Here is a 20,314-nt window from a genome sequence, read left to right on the forward strand (position 1 = left end):
AACAACCCTAAAGGGATAGGATGGTAATTTCAATTAACCTAGGTTAGAGTATATCACTATTATTTATTTTAATTTAATATAAATATTATTAATATTCAATATATAATCTATAAATTATAAATTATAAATTAAATTAATACTAAAAATAATATAAATATCTTATATTAAACTATTTAATATATCTCTTAATAATATTTACTTTTAGGCCCAAATGTAACATTGGGCTCATTCTAGTATATATGTTGAATTTGAAATTTTTTATTTACAATATTTTTTTTTTATAATATTTTAACATGATCTTTAATCATATTATATTATTCAAATGAATATGGTAGTATGAATTACACTTTTCATAAGGCATAAATGTCAAAACATTCATATTTTAGATGATAAACTATGAAAGAAAATCAATAACATTAAAAACATGGGCATGCACTAATTTGATGTAGTATTACATATCATTTATTTTTCTCTTTGCACACCTCAAAAGGGCATGCATCACAATAGCTAGAGAAATTATTCATTGGGGATTATTAATGCCCTTATTTAAGAAGTCCCATTTGCTTAATTAAGCAAAATTAATTGGGTACTTAGGCTGCTTGTTTGGGAAAAACAAGCCAAAATGCTTCTCAAGTTCCGGATCCTTCCTACTCTCGTCAAACATGGCGAATATGTATGTCTCAATGGCCCCCCCGGGTCTCTTTGGACTCCCTCCCTTCACATGTTGAATCAAGTTCGAGTTGTAAATTCTCGCGTTCTCAGTTGTTGCCGCCGTTCCTCCAGCCGTAGGCCACCCGCTCTCCGACACGACTATCTGCACTGACCCACCCCCGGTCCTCTCAAGGGCCGAGTAGACCGCGTCAAGTATGGCATCGAACAAGTTTCTATATCCGTTCGGACCATCTTGAACCACGACCGAAGGGGCTTGGAACAGGGCATAGTCGAGACGAATATCTCTAGTGTTGCCCACGTAACTAAAGTAAGGGTACAAGTTAAGGAGTAGTGGCGAGCGGTTGGTAACTAGAAATTGAACGATAGGGTTCAAAAATGATCCAAGCTCCGACCTAAACGCTCCTGCTGAAGGAGGAAATGAATTTCCGAGTATCCCTGTGTCTAATGACGTGGATACCTTAATTCGACCTCCAAGGCCAGCCCCGGATATTGCGTTTTGAATGTTTCGCATTGCCGGCAATAAGAATTGTGCAAACCTTGACGTGGCTCCGTTTAATGGGCTCACTTCATTCCCCACCGCGATATACTTGAAATTGACATTCCCAAAATTCCTCACGTTGTTTTGGACCCATGTGTTGGCTTCGGCTTGACTAGAAGCCACCCTTTGGAGTTGATCATTGGGGACACCAATAATGATCTCAATGTTGCTGCCCCTCAATGCTTGAAGGGCTTGTTGGTTTGGATCGTAGAGACGCATCCTCCTAATACCTTTTTGGTTGTAAAGGGCCACAACTTCTTGAGATGGTGGTAAGTCACCCAGCATGCCATAACACACTCCAATTTGAGCATCTACAATATATATTAAATTTTGGTTATAATTATTTCTATATGAAACTAGAAAAATGAACATTTAAACATATTTAAATAAAGCGGAAGGAATGGAGCTAGAGGGACCTGTTATGTGAACTAAGGCAGTTAAAAGAAGAACATAGAGAAACATTAGAAAGGACATGGAAGCTGATGATTTAGGGCTAAAATGTATGTTAGCCATTGGGGAAGAGAAAGAAGTATTTATTTTGTGATCCAATCCTTTAAGCAAAGGGTTCTATTTATAGTGAGCTGAAAGGATAGAAGGTTCACTAGCTAGCTAGTGGATTGATGATGATCACATGATCTAACTTCGATTAAACTATATATTTTTTCCAATTCTTAGTCAAAGCAGCCATTAAAATTAAGCAAGGAGCCGAATATAAGACATCACATCATCATCTTGTTATTTTGTTGATCAAATTGAAGAATTCCACAAGCCATGAAAAGTCTTCAACTATCTTAAATTTCCACCCACTAATTTAGGCCTTATTGCTAGCTCGTCATAGAACAATATCAATAATACCAACTATTTAATGAATTTGGACATCATCTTCATATACTTGATCATTTTACCTTGTTTAAGGAAATATGTGGTAATATTTAATCAAACTTTACCATATATGAATATGATTATTAATTTATTATCTCAATGCTCACTCATATATGTCTTCTTGATGTCCAAAATTATTGAAATAATGAATGGATCAGATGAACATTATATCATTTATCAACAACTTGATGAGGTGAAATATTGACTTGACTAAGTAACTCACACCACCGCATTGTAAGCACAAGAAAAAAAGGTAGGCATATGTCACATGAAGTTGTGTACAAAATATTAATTCAAAAGGGTTTTTCGTAATTTTAAAGTTATGAAAATAGTTAATTATATATGTAATCAAATATGCACCTTAATTGTTTATGATCATCACTTTTAATAAAAAAAAAATTAAGTTCAAATAGTGTGTCTCATTTTTTCTTTTCATTACTCAGATTTTGTTAATGTTTCGTTTTGTTTGGTATGACATCCTGTTTAATCGGACCGATTTTTTTCTCTCGAATTTTTATAGTCCGAATACTACTCTTAGTCATTTGTTGCTCGTACCCTCCGATTGTGTTGGTGATAATTTCTCAATTCTCTGTCCGTCTTTTTCTTAACAACAAATTAGATGTAATAATCAGTTACTCAATTTGATATTTTTTAATATGGATGACCACCTATAGATATCTTCTCATGATTTATATAGATTTCTCACTATTTTGGTCATATATAGATTGTTTATTTCCTTAGCATGATCTTTTTAGGCATTGTTTATCAACCCTCGATTAAATATAATTTTAAGTGCCGCTAAAAATATTTGGTAGAGATTCTTTCGACATTGTTTTATTGGTTTGTTCGGCTTTCTTTACTTCAAACACTCATCGTTTAGAAACTCAAATGAATTCGTCTTTAAAGAACCCTCAATAAATTGTTTTGATCACTGAATCTTTTCTATTGAGAGTTTTATTTTTTATAATTTTGTTTATATAATTTGATATCTAAATTATCAAATATGTAATTCTTATTTAAATTTAATTAAAATTATTTTTTTTATCAAAATAAAATTAATAAATTAATTTAGGAAGAAGAAATAACATAATTAATTCATATAATTAAGAAGATGTAGAGATATTCTACATAAGGAAACAAAATACAAAAGTCTTAATTTATTGCCTACACCAATACCATCTCTCGGTGGGCATGAAAAAAAAAATTTTTTTATTCAATTTCTAATTTAAAAAAAATATATATATATAAATATTATAATTAATAAACTAACATGCGATGAATTTCGTTTCTCTTTTTTCGAATTGCAAACCCATTTAATTAATTGATCCGGCGAACCAAACTTATTGACAGACTAGTTCAAACACAAAACCTCAAAAGCAACAATATTGTTTTTCATTTTATTTTTTATTTTATTTTTTTTTTGTTAGAAGAAAGGATATTATTAGTTAAATGTTATAATTGTATTTAGTAGTGTCTTAAGATCAAACCAGAATAGTTAAAAAAATATATATTTATTTTAAGTTGACCGAGAAGAGGAGTGGTCCTAGGCGACTCTGGCAATGGCCCATGGCCATGGGATAAATCAAGCTTCGGTACTACTACTACTACTGCCAAACTCTTTCTTTTGTTTCTTTTTATTAATTTTACTATTCATAATTCTTAGCATGAAAAAATTATTGTAAATGAAATATTTCACTCTCTTTTATCTGGGTTTATATATAGCTTAATAATGGTTGAATCAATGTTTAAGCTTAAACTCGTACGTAGTTTCACACTTATCTTTATGTGGCGAACGGGTCGACCCATACCCGACAGGCCATGTATGTCTGTAAAATATTTAAATTTCATAAAACTTGTAATATGAAATTACTTGACTTTCATAGTCAACAAATTAATAGGTATGAAGACTTCAATTTTATTTTATTTATTAAATAGTTCTTTAATTATTTTTTAACTTGGGTGTCTAGACTTCTAGATATAAAACCATGCCTAATTTTCACCAAACTCAATATCTTAAACTAAAATTCCGTTTTTATAAAAAATTAGAATAAATATAACAAAATCAAATACTAACATAATTAAAGAAATCAAAAATTAAAATTTATGAAATACTTTTATTTGTTTGCTTAAATTCCATATATATATATATATATATATATATATATATATATATATATATATATATATATATATATATATATATATATATATATATATATATATATATATATATATATATATATATATATATATATATATATATATATATATATATATATATATATATATATATATTTATGAAATTTTCTAAGAGTATGGTCTTCGTAAATATTCCACAAGTCAATTCCCAATAAATTAATTTAGGAAGAAGAAATTGGCTATAGCATTAATAACCATAAGGAAACATAAAATATTTAGTCTCTGTTTGGTGGGATCGAGCAATGTTTCTTGTAATCCGCCATGCTGTTTCTTATTTATTTATTTCTATCAATTTACTACTATTCATATTCAACCCATTGCTCTCTCATTAGTTCATTATATTTTGACCTACATATTGTTGTAGTTTTAATGACTTTTATTGTGTGGTTTCGGATCAATACTGTATGTATTTCTCTCTCATTAAAATCGCAAAGGTATCTTTTAGGACTTTTTATTTTATTTTGTATTATTAAATTAGTTCTTGAGTAATATTTAATTTATTTTGAATTATTGTAGCCACTTTTTTTTAGTTTTGATTTCATATAATTTGTATGTGTTCATAATAAAAACAATTTGATGTTTAAGAAATTAATAAGACTATTTAAGAGATAGAGAAAAAACTATTAATGGTTTAATTTTCAATTCTTATATTACAAAATTTAAAATAAGAGCTCATCTAATATAATTTAAATGGTAAAAATCTTAAACTCAAATGGAGAGAGTTTGATTCTTAAACATTTTGTTAGGTTGAAAAATATGAAAAAAAATAAATAAATTAGGAGATCCCAGTGGACTTTATCAATGATTGAGTGCAAATAATTTTGGATAATTCATTATTTAATACACTAATTAACATAATTTACTGTCAAAATTTACTTACATAATATATATATATATATAATGGTCATTTACATTAAAAAAAATAAGTATATTAGAACAAAACAACAAAAGAGAAAAAGACATAAAAAATAAAATAAAAAATTATAAAACATAAGACGAAAAAAAGAATACAAACACGTTGACCAAAATGTTAGATTCTAAAAAAACAATTAACTCTCTGATTTAATTCACCGACTATTTAAAACGGATATTAGAAAATATCATGATAATAACATTATGAATAATATATGACAACTATAGTTATTGAAAATTCAACAATTATTTTTCAATCCTATCTTTATCAAAAACAAAATTTGAAATGATTACAAATATGTAATACGACTATATCAAATACTAATAATTACAAAATTAATAATTTAATGTTCTAATCTCAACTAGTATAGATTTGAGATATTTTAAAATTTTAAGATGCACTAGGAAACAAATATTATATATTTGAAAAGTTACTGAAGAACTCCCATTGAAACGTTAGAATTCATATTATTAATTATTAATTGAAAAACAAATTTTCAATTTTAAACACAAATTCATGCGAATTTAAAAGAAATTATATAAGAGTTATGAGTTATTTTTTATGAATTATTTTAAAAGATTATAAGTGACTTTCGGCTACCGTCTAATGTCAGGTCGCGAAGTGATATTAATTTTGTTATGATCATATTATTGAGCGTAATTTAACTTTTATAATGCACGTGTATCATTCTAATAATTTATATTTTGTAATTTTAGGTCATACACAAATATCTTAAGTTAGTAGTTTTGTATTTTTATTTTAAAACACTTTAAATGACTCTCGACAAATTGTTTAGTGTCTAATCGCAATACATCCTTAACTATAATTTATAGTACGTATTATTTAAAACTAGTATAATATTAACGCATTTTAGCGTAAAATAACAGTTATAATTTGAAGGTGAATATGGGCTTGTTAGAAGTTTGATCAATATTTAAAATTAATAATTTGTGGTAATTTTATCTATGTATTTTTTTTAAATAAATTTAAAATGTATTAAATTTTATTAATAAATTATAATTATTTTATTATAAAATATAAGATATTTTAATTAACAAATTAATAATATCACAAAAGAAATAAAATATTTAATTAGGTTAAATAGTTGAATTATTTAAATAATCCCTAGAACAAGCTTATGATAATAGTGGTGACACCTCTTATATTTGGTGTTGATTTATTTTGTCAAAAAGATTTATAACAAATATACTTTTATAGTTAAATTTTGTTAGCTTATAATCTTGCTTTACGAGACTGATACACCATGAAACTGTATAAATTTTAATTAGAATGAAGGTAGGCGTTTTTATATTTAGACTAATTATAATTTTTTTTATTAGGATAGCGCTTAATACGTGGTACAAATTATATAAGGTATAAATTGTAACGAGGTATAAATAATATAGGGTAGTATAAATGGTATAATTTATTGATGTTTGGTATGAATTATAAAAAATGGTATAAGTTGTATATGGTTTATAATTTTGTGTTTGGTATATAGTATAAGGATGTATTATAAGTTGTATAAATATTAATTTAAAATTTTAATTATTATTATTTTATATTTATTTATATTATAAATAATATTGTTTATTATTATAAATTAATGTACTATTATTTAATAATTAATGTAAATTTAATTAACATATAAAAATTAATTATAATATAATGTTTATTTAATTTAAATATTATTAATAATTATAATAAAATAAAATTATTATTTATAATATAAGTAAATATATAAATTAATAATTAATAAAATTATTATTATAAAAATAAATAAATATTTTTTAATTAAAATATTGAACTATTTAAAAATATATATTAAAAATAATTAAATATAATAATAATATTAAAACTAAATAAAATATATTGAATATATTATATAATAATAATTTATATATATTAATAAAGATTATAATGAAAAATTAAAAATTAAGTGATATAAAAAAAGTGTTATATCTAGGGGACTAGTTACAATTTTATACCTCTATAAATTATATAGAGGTATAATTTATACTAATGGTAAAATCCTAACAAAACACCGTATTAAAACACTATTAGTATAGTTTATACTATACCAATAATGTTATACCTCCAATACCTCATAACAAACACATCCTAGGTATATTAAAATATTTTTTTTCAAAAAAATAAAATGTATTTTATAATTATACACAAATATTCTTTTAAATTTTTATCAAAAAAAAAATTCATTTCCTCAAAATAACTACCAATTTTTTACCTTTTAAATAACTAGGTTATTCAAATAACATGAATCCGAACCAAACTAAACTATTAAACTATTAATTGACTAAGTAAAAAAATGTATTGTTATTACAATATCTTGTTTGTTTTAGGGTTATCTATCTTAGACATTTAAATGAGTTTTTGAAAAGTAAAATCTGATATTAATTAAGAGAAATGTATAATAATTAATAATAAAAAAATATACAAAAGCTTTTTTTAATCGTGTTAAGTATTGTGCCATTTTACACTAAACTTGAGTCTTGACCCTATTGAAGTGAGGAATGCAATGAAAAGACTTAATTAGAGTGATAAAATTGAATAGTTGAAAAATCAACATTTGTGTATAGTGATCCATTAAACAGGACTTAACAATTTATGGGGCCATTTCAATCAAGCATTAACTATTTAAGACTTTTTGATTTTGTCATGTTATTAACTTATTATTTTATTTAAGAAGTGATTGATATATGTACAAATTATATAAGATATAATTTGCATTATAAATCGTAACCATGTATAGTTATATAAATTAATATTGTTAATTGGTTTTAATTATAAAAATGAATAAAAATTATATGTTTTTATAATTTTGTATTGGGTATTTAGTATAAAAATATAATATAAGAATAAAAAATATATGAATTTATATTTTGATTATAATTTTTTTATTGTTATATTTAATAATTAATGAAATTTTAATTCATATTTAAAAATTAATTATAATATAAACTTTTATTGAATTAAATTTATTAAATTTAAATGTTATTAAATGGATATAACAAAATAAATATAAAACAATAATACATATAAAATTATTTTTGATTTAATAAAATTATAAAAAAAACTTATAATAATAATTATATAATTATCATTATTTTTTATATAGGGTGAACATAGGATATGTTCATCCTAAATCCAATCTGAAATACCAATTGGCTTAGTTCTGTTTGAGTAGAAATATCCTCTTGCAGCCTATATCTATCGAATTAGAATTATTAAAACTATTTAAATAAAATAAAATTTAATTTGTTTTTCTTTAAATTAAATTTCACTTTAATATTATATAGGTTTTTTTAAGATTTAAATTATAAATAAATAAAATTAATTATAATTCTAAAATATTAAGTAATAAAATAAATTAAAAATGAAGTAATTAAATAAAAAAATATTAAATTGGATTATCATAAGAAGAGCTGTTGACATTGAAATTATATTAACTATTTTGATTTGAATTGAGTTATTTTAAATTGAATTTAATAATTCAATTAATTCAAGTATTAACTATTTTGATTTGAATTAAGTTATTTTGAATTGAATTTAATAATTTAATTAATCTAAAATAATAAGAAATTATATATAAGTTAAATTATAAGAAATTATATATAAAATAATATAAACTATATAATAATATTATTTATTTTAAAAATATATTTATACAATAATTATATATATTTTTTAAATAAAATTCTATCCGATTAATAATATAAACTACTCATAATAAACATTAAAAAAATATATATAATTAAAATAGTGTTTTACACTTTTTAATACTTTCTTATTCACCAATCAAACACAAAACAATAAAACATATATAATTTATACATATTATTTTACTCTAAACCAATTACTAATAACCTATATAATTTATACCCCTTACAGTTTATATTTATCATACCAAACACTGCATTATACAATTTGTATTCGTATTAATTAAAAAAAATGGTTTGGATTATGTATAAATAAATTTAATTTGAATAATAAAATTTAAATTAAATTATTTTATTATATTATATAATAATAGTAATAGTAATAAAGGGTATAACCAGAATTAAAAATAAATAGTATAAAACTTAATTTAAATCCTTTATTTATATAGACTTTAGTCAATTTATTTTTGTTAAATTTAAAATAAATTAAAAGTTAGATAGACCCCACTTCACTGGACATGTATAAATCATTAAATTGTACCTAAAATATTAAAACATAATTTTTTTATTTTTACTTTTTTTTTGTTTGGTCTATAGATATTAGAAGGTTATTACATTCCTTTCAATTTAATTATCAATAGAATCCATTATATTTACTTTTTTATAAATCAATCTTGTCACTTGAAAAAAATAAAAATAAATAATCCATGTAAAATAATTTTTTTGATAGCTAATATTATCTGATATTTATAAATGATAACAAAAACAACATAAAAGCCCGGCTTAGAAAATAATAAATTTTCTTGCAAAGAAAAAAAAAAACTGAACATAAATGCTCCAGTAGTTTTCATATTAAGTTTTTTTTTATCAAAATGTTGATTAAGTGGACTAACAAAATTCATAACAAAACATGGCATGCATTGATCTTTGATGTGGTATATATGGCATCAATTCATCACTTATTTAATTTATCTTTTTCCCAACCTCAAAAGGGCATGCATCACAAATTCACAATAGCTAGAGAAATGATTCATTTGGGGATTACTAATAATAATGCCCTTATTTAATAAGTCCCATTTGCTTAATTAAGCAAAATTAATTGGGTACTTAGGCTGCTTGTTTGGAAAAAACAAGCCAAAATGCTTCTCAAGCTCGGGACTCTTATTATTCTCGTCAAACATGGCGAATATGTATGTCTCGATGGCCCCCCCGGGTCTCTTTGGACTCCCTCCCTTTACATGCTGAATCAAGTTTGAGTTGTAAATTCTCGCGTTCTCAGTTGTTGCCGCCGTTCCTCCAGCCGTAGGCCACCCGCTCTCCGACACGACAATCTGCACTGACCCACCCCCGGTCCTCTCAAGGGCCGAGTAGACCGCGTCAAGTATGGCATCGAACAAGTTTCTATATCCGTTCGGACCATCATGAACAACGACCGAAGGGGCTTGGAACAGAGCATAGTCGAGACTAATAGATCCAGTGTTACCCACGTAGCTAAAGTAAGGGTACACGTTAAGTAGTAGTGGCGAACGGTTGCTGACTAGAAATTGAACGATAGGGTTCATAAAAGATCCAAGCTCCGGCCTAAACGCTCCTGCTGAAGGAGGAAATGAATTTCCGAGTATCCCTGTTTCTAATGACGTGGATACCTTAATTTGACCTCCAAGGCCAGCCCCTGATATTGCGTTTTGAATGTTTTGCATTGCCGGCAATAAGAATTGTACAAATCCTGACGTGGCTCCGTTTAATGGGCTCACCTCATTCCCCACCGCGATATACTTGAAATTGACATTCCCAAAATTCCTCACGTTGTTTTGGACCCATGTGTTGGCTTCGGCTTGACTAGAAGCCACCCTTTGGAGTTGATCATTGGGGACACCAATAATGATCCCAATGTTGCTGCCCCTCAATGCTTGAAGGGCAGCTTGGTTCGGATCGTAGAGTCGCATCCTCCTAATACCCATTTGGTTGTAAAGGGCCACAACTTCTGACGCTGGTGGTAAGTCACCCAGCATGCCATAACACACTCCAATTTGCGCATCTACAATATATATATATATTCAATTTTGGTTATAATTATTTCTATAGGAAACTAGAAAAATGAACATTTAAACATATTTAAATAAAGCGGAAGGAATGAAGTTAGAGGGACCTGTTATGTGAACTAAGGCAGCTAAAAGAAGAACATAGAGAAACATTAGAGAGGAAATAGAAGTTGATGATTTAGTGCTAAAATGTGTGTTAGCCATTGGGGAAGAGAAAGAAGTATTTATTTTGTGATCCAATCCTTTAAAACAGACGGCTCAATTTATAGTGGATTGATGATGATCACATGATTCCATTAGTTATTAAACTATTTATTTTTCCCAATTCTTAGTTCTTAGTCAAGGCAGCCAGTAAAATTAAGCAAAGAGCCAAATATAAGACATCACATCATCATCTTGTTATTTTGTTGATCAAATGGAAGAATTCCACAAGGCATGAAAAGTCTTCATCTATATATCTTAAATTTCCATCCACTAATTCATGCCTTATTGCTAGCTCGTCATAGAACATCAATAATACAAACTATTTAATAAATTTGGACATCGTCTCCATTTACTTGATCATTTTACCTTGTGGTAATATTTAATCAAACTATATCATATATGAATATGATTTATTAGTTTATTATCTCAATGCTCACTCATATATATCTTGAATCTTGATGTCCAAAATTATTGTAATAACGAATTGATCAGATGTACATTGTATCATTTATCAACAATGTGATAGTATAATTAAAATGTTGACTAACTAACTTACTTCACCGCATAAACACAATAAATAAAAAAGTACACATATGTCATGGAGTTCAATACAAAATATTAATTCTACATTTTTTTTTTATTAGTAATTTTCAAGTTATGAAAATGGTTAATAAGAAGATATTTCTAAGGTGTGCAAATGGTAACCAACTCATATTACTCAACTTATATTCAACTCAAATTAAATTTGGTCAATCCATTATTCAATCCATATTATTGAATAATATGAGTTTGTTATGAGTTGGGTTGGGTAACCAAAACTAAATTTTAGTTTATAACATATTTATTACGTTTTTTACTCGTTTAATATTTAACACATTTTGTCTCGGTTAACACATTTTGATCCGTTTAATAGTTATTTGATCCGTTTTACCTAATTTTATACGTTTTTGACTTATTCAACACGTTTTTAACTCGTTTATATAATATTTGATTTGTTTTACTTGTTTTGACTCGCTGAATACGTTCTTAGTTTTAATAAGAATGTAACTCGTTTTAATCAATTTTACACGTTTAATATATTTTTGCATGTTTAACACGTTTTTGACATTTTTAACACGTTTTTACACGTTTTGACACATACAACATATTTTGACATGTTTAACATATTTTTGGCATGTTTTGGCTCGTTGAACACGTTTTTGACAAAGTTAACACATTTTTTGCACGTTTAACACGTTTTGACACTTTTAACACGTTTTTGACATTTTAGCACATTTTCGGCACGTTTAACATGTTTTTGACAAATTTAACATATTTTTAGCATGTTTAACACATTTGGGCACATTTAAACATATTAGCATGTGTAACACATTTTTGGCACGTTTACCACGTTTTAGCATGTTTGACACATTTTAGCACATTTAACACGTTTTTGATATATTTAAGATGTTTAACACACTTGTGACACATTTAATAATTTTGGTCCATTTAATTTATTTTTTGCTCCGTCTAATATGTATTTGACATTATTATACGTTTTTTGATCGTTTAACATAATTTTGATTTTTTAAAATTATTTTGATATTTTAATTACTAAATTAGTTAAAGAAATAATAGGTGAGATTAATATGAATTATTTAAATAATATTTAAATCATTTATATTAAATAAGTCTGGAATAGGATAAACTTCGTACATAAATTAATTCATTAAAGAGTTTTAGAATAATAATACTGGTATGTTAGTTCTGTATGGCTAGCTAGACTATAATTAATAAATATATTATTAATAAGTTTTAAAATTTGTAATTATTTTTCATTTAATTGTAATGGAGATCAAAATAGTAAAAATTAAGAAGTTGGAAGATGATTAGTTTATATTAGATTAATAAAAAAGAAATAAATTAAATTTATTTTATTTAATTTAGATAATTTGAGTAACCCTAACCCAACCCAACCCAAATTAACTTACCAAATTAATATTTTGAGTTCGAATTAAGAGATAAGATTTGCATCAAACCAATAGTCACCCTTATATATTCCACCTTAAAAAACAAGAGATAATAGTCACATGCATCCAACTTGCCTGCTGGTATGCCCATCCCGAAGTTTGTGCTGCTTTATGCACACAAAAATTGTGAAAACAAATAAAATTTTGTGAAGATATTCCACACAAAGAAACAAGAGATATAATAATAGTCTTAATTTATTGCATGCATCCAAAATGTCTTCTGGCATGCCAGCTCCAAGTTGGGGGCGGCTATATTAAAAAAATATTATATTTTATGTTATATTGTGAAAATAAATAAAATTTTGTGATATAATTAAAATAAATAATTTACATTAATTAGTTAAATGTTATAATAGTATTTAGTATCCTCTTAGGATGAAACAGTAATATTTTCTAAAAAAAAACATTCAAGTTGTCCAGGCTTAATTAGCTGTTAGGATTGACCCGCCTCTTTTGATAAATCAAACTCTTTGAATCTCTATATAAAAAAAGTGTTTTAAAATTTTACAAGCCCACTAGGTCCGCCCTTTTATATATATATATATTGTGAAATTTTCTACAAGTATAGTCTTCGTATATATTCCTAATAAATTAATTTAGGAAGAAGAAATTGTCTCTGCTTGTTGGGGGTCGAGCAATGTTTCTTGTAATCCGCCATGCTAGCTGTTTCTTATTTATTTATTTCTATCAATTTACTATTCATATTTGACATATTGCTCTATCATTAATTCATTTACAAGACCTACATATTATTGTAATTTTAATAACTTTTTTATTATTTGAAATGAAACATTTCACTCTTTTAAAGTTGTATTTTTATTTTATTTTTTTGGTAATGAAGGATACTAGCCAGTTTGATCCACGGTTACCCTCCTTTTAATTTAAAGTGTTTCAAGTGAAAATTAAACTTTCTTGCTACTTGAATTATTTTATTTGACATTTTTTAAAAATATAATAAAATTATATAATTCTAATTTCGAATTACTTAACTTCTATTAAGTGGACTTCTATTGTGTGGTTTCGGGATTCAACACATTACTGATAAGATGCATTTTCACTATCACTAAAAACACAAACTCAGACGGTATCAATTAGGAGACTTTTGTTTTATTTTATTTTGTATTATTAAATTAGTTCTTAAGTAATATTTAAGTGATTTTGAATCATTTTAGCCACTGTTTTTTTAGTTTTGATTCCATATAATTTTTATATGTTCATAATAAAAATAATAATAAAAATAATTTGATGTTTAAGATATTAATAAGACTCTTTAAGAGAGAGAAAAAAAACTATTAATGACTTAATTTTCAGTACTTATATTACAAAATTTAATCTTTTGTATTCACTTAGGTTATAAAAAAAGAGAACTAACTTGTTATCGTCAAACATTACTATCACAAACAATATCACAAACAATGAGGGAGCGGATGAAGTCCTCTAAATCAAATACTTATATTATCATGAGCAATTTCAACTGGTAAATGAAGTTTAAAAATATAATATAGGAAATGAAACAGGGGATCATGCTTATGAAGGAAAATTTTATTTAGGAGATGTTAAAATAAAAGTGGAGATACTCAATTCTTCTTTTAAATTTAAACTGTAAAGTAGAATAATGTGTTAAGGAATGAGAAAATATAGTGGTTGAAAACTACATAGAGAATAACAGAGTATCATTCTCAGTCACCAAAAAAGCCTTAATGAAACAATGAGAGTAGAAGGGACTGAAAAAAGTTTCTGCAAATATACATGATCTCGATTTTTGCAGTTCAAAAAAGGATCAAACTTGGATGATATTCTGAAACATGGACATACTTATATTGGATCCAACTGTATGAAGTTGGAGAGATGGTCTGAAAAGTTAAACTTACTAAACAAACCAAAGGAAACATCTCAGATATGGTTTAAGTTTTGGAACATTCCAACAATACACATGTATAGTACAATGCAAAAGTTTTAAGTCACTTTGAAATTTTATTAGGGAAACTATTATACATTGACTCAATTACAGAAAGAGGAGAGCAATTTACCTTTGCTAGAATAATCATTGAAGTGAATCATCAAAGTATGCGGCCAAAAAACATGACAATAGTTGACAAGAAAGGAAAGTCTATAGTCATGTAAATCTCATATGAATGAAGGTCATACATGTGTGCTTTTTACAATACTTTTCAACATGCTAGCACTAAATGTGCAAAAGAAATTGAGGAAGAACAAAAAATCCTTAAAGCCAAGAAGAAGAAAAATAGAAAAATAAAACAGAAGAATCAAGGATCAAAGAGCATATTGTGTAAGTTAAAGGCAATCAGCAAGGAAAAAATACAAAGAAATAAATTAAAGAGAATTGGAGAAAGAAAAAAGCAATGATGTAGAGGAAGAAAACAAGTTAGAATCAGATGATGAAGAAAATAATGAAATTGATGAAACAAGTGATGTTGAAGAAGATAAACTTAAAGACAAAGAAGAGGAAGAGACATAAGATGAAAACAAAGATATAATAGAGAAGAAAAGCGAAGAGTAAACTAAGGTTGTTGATCCTCAAACACGTAAAATTGAAATAGAGAAAAATAATGAAAAAAGTCCTAAAATCCTGAAGAATAATATATTTTATCATATTAGTACGAGTTTATACAGAAAAAGATCAAACAATGGGAGCAGACATACATCAGCATATGCTTCAATTCAATCTCTCTTCATGAAAAACGAGTGAGAAATAAGACGTGAAAGAATGCAATATGGTCAAAAAGGCGTACATGGATACAACACAGGTTGGGATAAATAAATTATAGTATTTGTTCATTATAATCTGTGTTTGTAATATGATTTGACTGTTATCATTCAGAAACTTTTTGGTCTTTTGTTTGTTATCTTATAATTAAAACTATGATTTGTAGTTTGATTATTGACTCTCCTACTTTTTAGATTTTTTAATGAGATAATGTTAAACCGATTAAAAAAATGAACTATTTAAGACTTAACTCAATTTTTTAATTTAAAATAAAATAAAAGTTAGATAGACCCACTTTACTTAGACATTTATAAATTTGTACCTAAAATATAAAAACATATTTTTTTATTTTGATAGGTAGATATTTAAAAGGCCATTATTATACTTCTTTCGACTTAAAACATTTTAATTATGAATCTAACTCATTACATTTAAATTCTTAGAAATTAATCTTATCACTCAAAGAACGGAAAGAATGTCAATTTTATCACTGAACTATAATGGAATATTCACGTATATTATTGAACTAATTTTTGTTCGCTCATACCACTGAAGTTGAGATTAATATTTATATGTCACTACTGCACCAAACTTCTAACCCCGTTAGTTTCTGTTAAATGAGACGGCAGGTGGAATTAACATGTCATCTTTTTTAATTAATATATTGACATGTCATATTTTTTAATTAATGTATATTATATATATTTTTATTTATTTAAAATTCTAAATAATAAAACATTTACAAAGTCATTAATAATTTCCTTCTCCTGCCCTAATTAACTAAACCCACCATTCTTCTTTTCCGATTCTTGTTCTTCAAAGGATTCGATTTCTCAAATAAAGGAATCGAAGGGAGACTGACGAGTTAGCGAGAGAATTGAGGGCAATGTGAGATGAGTTTTGATTTCAAAACCCTACCACGACGAACTTTGACATTTAGCTGAGCTTTAGACCTCAATTTTTTCTTCTTACTTTGACTAGTCTCAAACAAAGTTCACAATGAACAATGATGACAGGTAATGAAGTTTACAAATCTTCTTTTTTCTGTTGAAGGCTTATTTCTGGATTATTGTTCTTATTCTCTTCTTATATGCTTCCTTATCTCTTCAGAATTTATTCTCCTTTTTCTTCCTATATTTCTGGATTATTATTCTGTTTTAAAAAGTTGAATCTATCTCATCTCATTGATTATGATTTATATTATCAATAAGAGTGCATTATCAGGATAGCATTTACTTATATTTGTTTTAGAAAGGTGAATCTATCTCATTAATTAGGTGAATCAGAGAAGAAGAATTGTGAGTTTAGTTAATTAGGGCAGAAGAGAGAAATTATTAATGTTTTTGTAAATATTTTATTATTTAGAATTTTAAATAAATAAATAAATATATAATATATATTAATTAAAAAAAATGACATTTCAATATATTAATTGAAAAAGATGACATGTTAATTCCACATGTCGTTTCATTTAACAGAAATTTAACGGGGTTAGAGGTTTGATGGAGTAGTGATATAAATGAATATTAATCTCAACTTCAGTGATATGAGCGAACAAAAATTAGTTCAGTGAATATTCCATTATAGTTCAGTGATAAAATTGACATTCTTCCCCTCAAAAACAAAAGAAAACTTAATCCATTACTTTTTTGATAGCTAATATTATCTAAATATTTATAGACTGTAATAAACATTCTTGCAAAGTAAAAAGAAAAACTGAAAACATAAATGATCGAGTAGTTACCAATATAAGTTTTTATCAAAAATGTTGATTAAGTGGACTGAGACAAATTTTTATTCTTTAGAAGTTCAAATATATTCATAACAAAACATGGGCATGCATTGATCTTTGATGTGGTATATATATGGCATCACTTTATTTAATTTATCTTTTCCCCAACCTCAAAAGGGGATGCATCACAATAGCTAGAGAAATTATTCATTTTGGATTATTAATGGCCTTATTTAATAAGTCCTATTTGCTTAAGCAAAATTAATCGGGTACTTAGGCTGCTTGTTAGAGAAAAACAAGCCAAAATGCTTCTCAATCTCCGGATCCTTCCTACTCTCGTCAAACATGGCGAATATGTATGTCTCAATGGCCCCCCCGGGTCTCTTTGGACTCCCTCCCTTCACATGTTGAATCAAGTTCGAGTTGTAAATTCTCGCGTTTTCAGTTGATGCCGCCGTTCCTCCATCCGTAGGCCACCCGCTCTCAGACACGACGATCTGCACTGACCCAGCCCCGGTCCTCTCAAGGGCCGAGTAGACCGCGTCAAGTATGGCATCGAACAAGTTTCTATATCCGTTCGGACCATCTTGAACCACGACCGAAGGGGCTTGGAACAGAGCATAATCTAGACTAATAGATCCAGTGTTATCCACGTAGCTAAAGTAAGGGTACAAGTTAAGAAGAAGGGGAGAACCATTGTTAACTAGAAATTGAACGATAGGGTTCAAGAAGGATCCAAGCTCGGACTTAAACACTCCTTCTGACGGAGGAAATGAATTTCCGAGTATCCCGGTGTCGAAGGATGTTGATACTTTAATTTGGCCTCCAAGGCCGGCACCGGATATTGCGTTTTGAATGTTTTGAAGTGCCGGCAATAAGAATTGCGCAAATCCTGACGTGCCTCCATTTAATGGGCTCACTTCATTTCCCACCGCGATATACTTGAAATTGACATTCCCAAAATTCCTCACATTGTTTTGTACCCATGTGTTGGCTTCGGCTTGACTAGAAGCCACCGTTTGGAGTTGATCATTTGGGACACCAAGAATGACCTCGATGTTGCTGCCCCTCAAGGCATCAAGGGCTTGTTGGTTCGGATCATAGAGACGCAACCTCCTAACACCTATTTGGTTGTAAAGGGCCACAACTTCTTGAGGTGGTGGTACATCACCAAGCATGCCATAACACACTCCAATTTGCGCATCTACAATATATATTAAAGTTTGGTCATGGTTATTTATTTACTTTTTTTTTAATTTATAAGCTAAAAAAAATAAACATATTGAAATAAAGAGGGAGGACCTGTTATGTGAACTAGGGAAGCTAAAAGATGAACAAAGAGAAACATTAGAGAGGACATGAAATGTATGTTAGCCATTGGGGAAGAGAAATAAGTATTGATTTTGTGATCCAATCCTTTAAACAAACGGATCCATTTATAGTTCTAAGTGATCGAATTGATGATGATCACAACTTAGTAGCTCCATTGAACATTTTGCCCAATAATTAGTCAAAGCCGACATAGAAATTAAGCTATGGACCAAATACAAGACATCACATCATGATCTTGATATCTTGTAATTCATCTTCAACTCTCTTAAATTCCCACCCACTAGTTATATATACAAAGCCTTCATAGTCAATATCAATTAATTTAATTTAACAATGAACAAATAGCTAAATTAATCCATATAAGAAAATTAATCTGTAAACCTGCCAAACTTTTTTTTTGTTTTCTTTCTATCAATTTTATAATTCATTTCATATTTGCAATAATTTTTTATTGAAAATTTAACTGTAAATAAAACATTTCGCTCTTTTTTATTTTAGCTTATAGTTTTGTCGTTGAATCCTTTTCTAAACAAAAAGTTGTATCTTCATAATTTATAAATGGTAGATGTTTATGTCTTCAAAATATTTAGATGTTTCTATTATGATTTATAAGACTTTTATAGTAAAAAAAAATTAATGAATATTATATTCTAGTTTGTAGTTATAGTAACAAGATTTTAGATTCAATTGATTCAAAATAAAAATATTTTTATTTAAATGAGGGGTATGATAGCGGGGTGAAACAACATCTCTTGTGAATAAACCTAGTAAAGAAAAAAAGACTTTATTTCATTTATTAAATAGTTCTTTTAATAAAAATAAATTAACTAAGGTGGGTAGATACAAGCAATCAAGCATGCCTCAATAACTTCATATAAATGGCTAACTCAATAATTCACCCAATTTTAGATCAGGTTGAATTCAATGCAACTTTTTTTTTTTTATGAAATTTTTGTTTTGATTATATTGTTTCTCTAATTATAATATGATTTATGTTTGAATTATTGTGAATTTTAATAAAATAATATAAAAAAATTAATCATGATCAAAACATAAAAAGAGAGAAAAAAATAAGCATAACAAAACACTTAAATATATATATATATATATATATATATATATATATATATATATATATATATATATAATGTAAAGTTAATTACTTATAATTATGCTCACATTTAAGGGGACATATGCTCACATTAAATCAAAAATTAAAAATAAAAATAAATTACAGTAGAAAATTAATATAACCCCAATTTCATTTAATTTAATTCAATGTTTATTCCTCTAATTTTTTTAAAATATATAAAGTTTATGTTTATCCACTATTTATTCATAATTTTTCATTTACTTTGTTAAATATATTCCCAATTTTCTTTCAAA

The 20,314-nt window shown here is 26.8% G+C and overlaps 2 protein-coding genes across 4 annotated transcripts; both read right to left on the bottom strand.

The window, feature by feature from the left end:
• Window positions 1-390: 390 nt before the first annotated feature.
• On the bottom strand, window positions 391-11,146 carry LOC124926057 (glucan endo-1,3-beta-glucosidase, basic isoform-like). 3 transcript variants are annotated; one of them, XM_047466223.1, is made up of 2 exons: window positions 11,031-11,138; window positions 391-1,521 (listed from the first exon to the last, which is right to left on the bottom strand). In XM_047466223.1, exons 1-2 carry the CDS (start codon window positions 11,125-11,127, stop codon window positions 569-571), a joined length of 1,050 nt encoding a protein of 349 aa, XP_047322179.1. In that variant the 5' UTR covers window positions 11,128-11,138; the 3' UTR covers window positions 391-568. The 3 variants fall into 3 exon arrangements, with proteins under 3 accessions (XP_047322179.1, XP_047322177.1, XP_047322178.1); XM_047466221.1 differs by lacking the exon at window positions 11,031-11,138 and adding an exon at window positions 1,627-1,765; XM_047466222.1 differs by lacking the exon at window positions 391-1,521 and adding an exon at window positions 9,889-10,919 and having other exon boundaries at window positions 11,031-11,146.
• Window positions 11,147-17,664: 6,518 nt separating this feature from the next.
• On the bottom strand, window positions 17,665-19,042 carry LOC124926298 (glucan endo-1,3-beta-glucosidase, basic isoform-like). The gene is made up of 2 exons (XM_047466494.1): window positions 18,899-19,042; window positions 17,665-18,800 (listed from the first exon to the last, which is right to left on the bottom strand). Exons 1-2 carry the CDS (start codon window positions 18,972-18,974, stop codon window positions 17,848-17,850), a joined length of 1,029 nt encoding a protein of 342 aa, XP_047322450.1. The 5' UTR covers window positions 18,975-19,042; the 3' UTR covers window positions 17,665-17,847.
• Window positions 19,043-20,314: the final 1,272 nt, after the last annotated feature.

Source organism: Impatiens glandulifera, chromosome 2, assembly GCF_907164915.1.
Source record: "Impatiens glandulifera chromosome 2, dImpGla2.1, whole genome shotgun sequence".
NCBI lineage: Eukaryota > Viridiplantae > Streptophyta > Magnoliopsida > Ericales > Balsaminaceae > Impatiens > Impatiens glandulifera.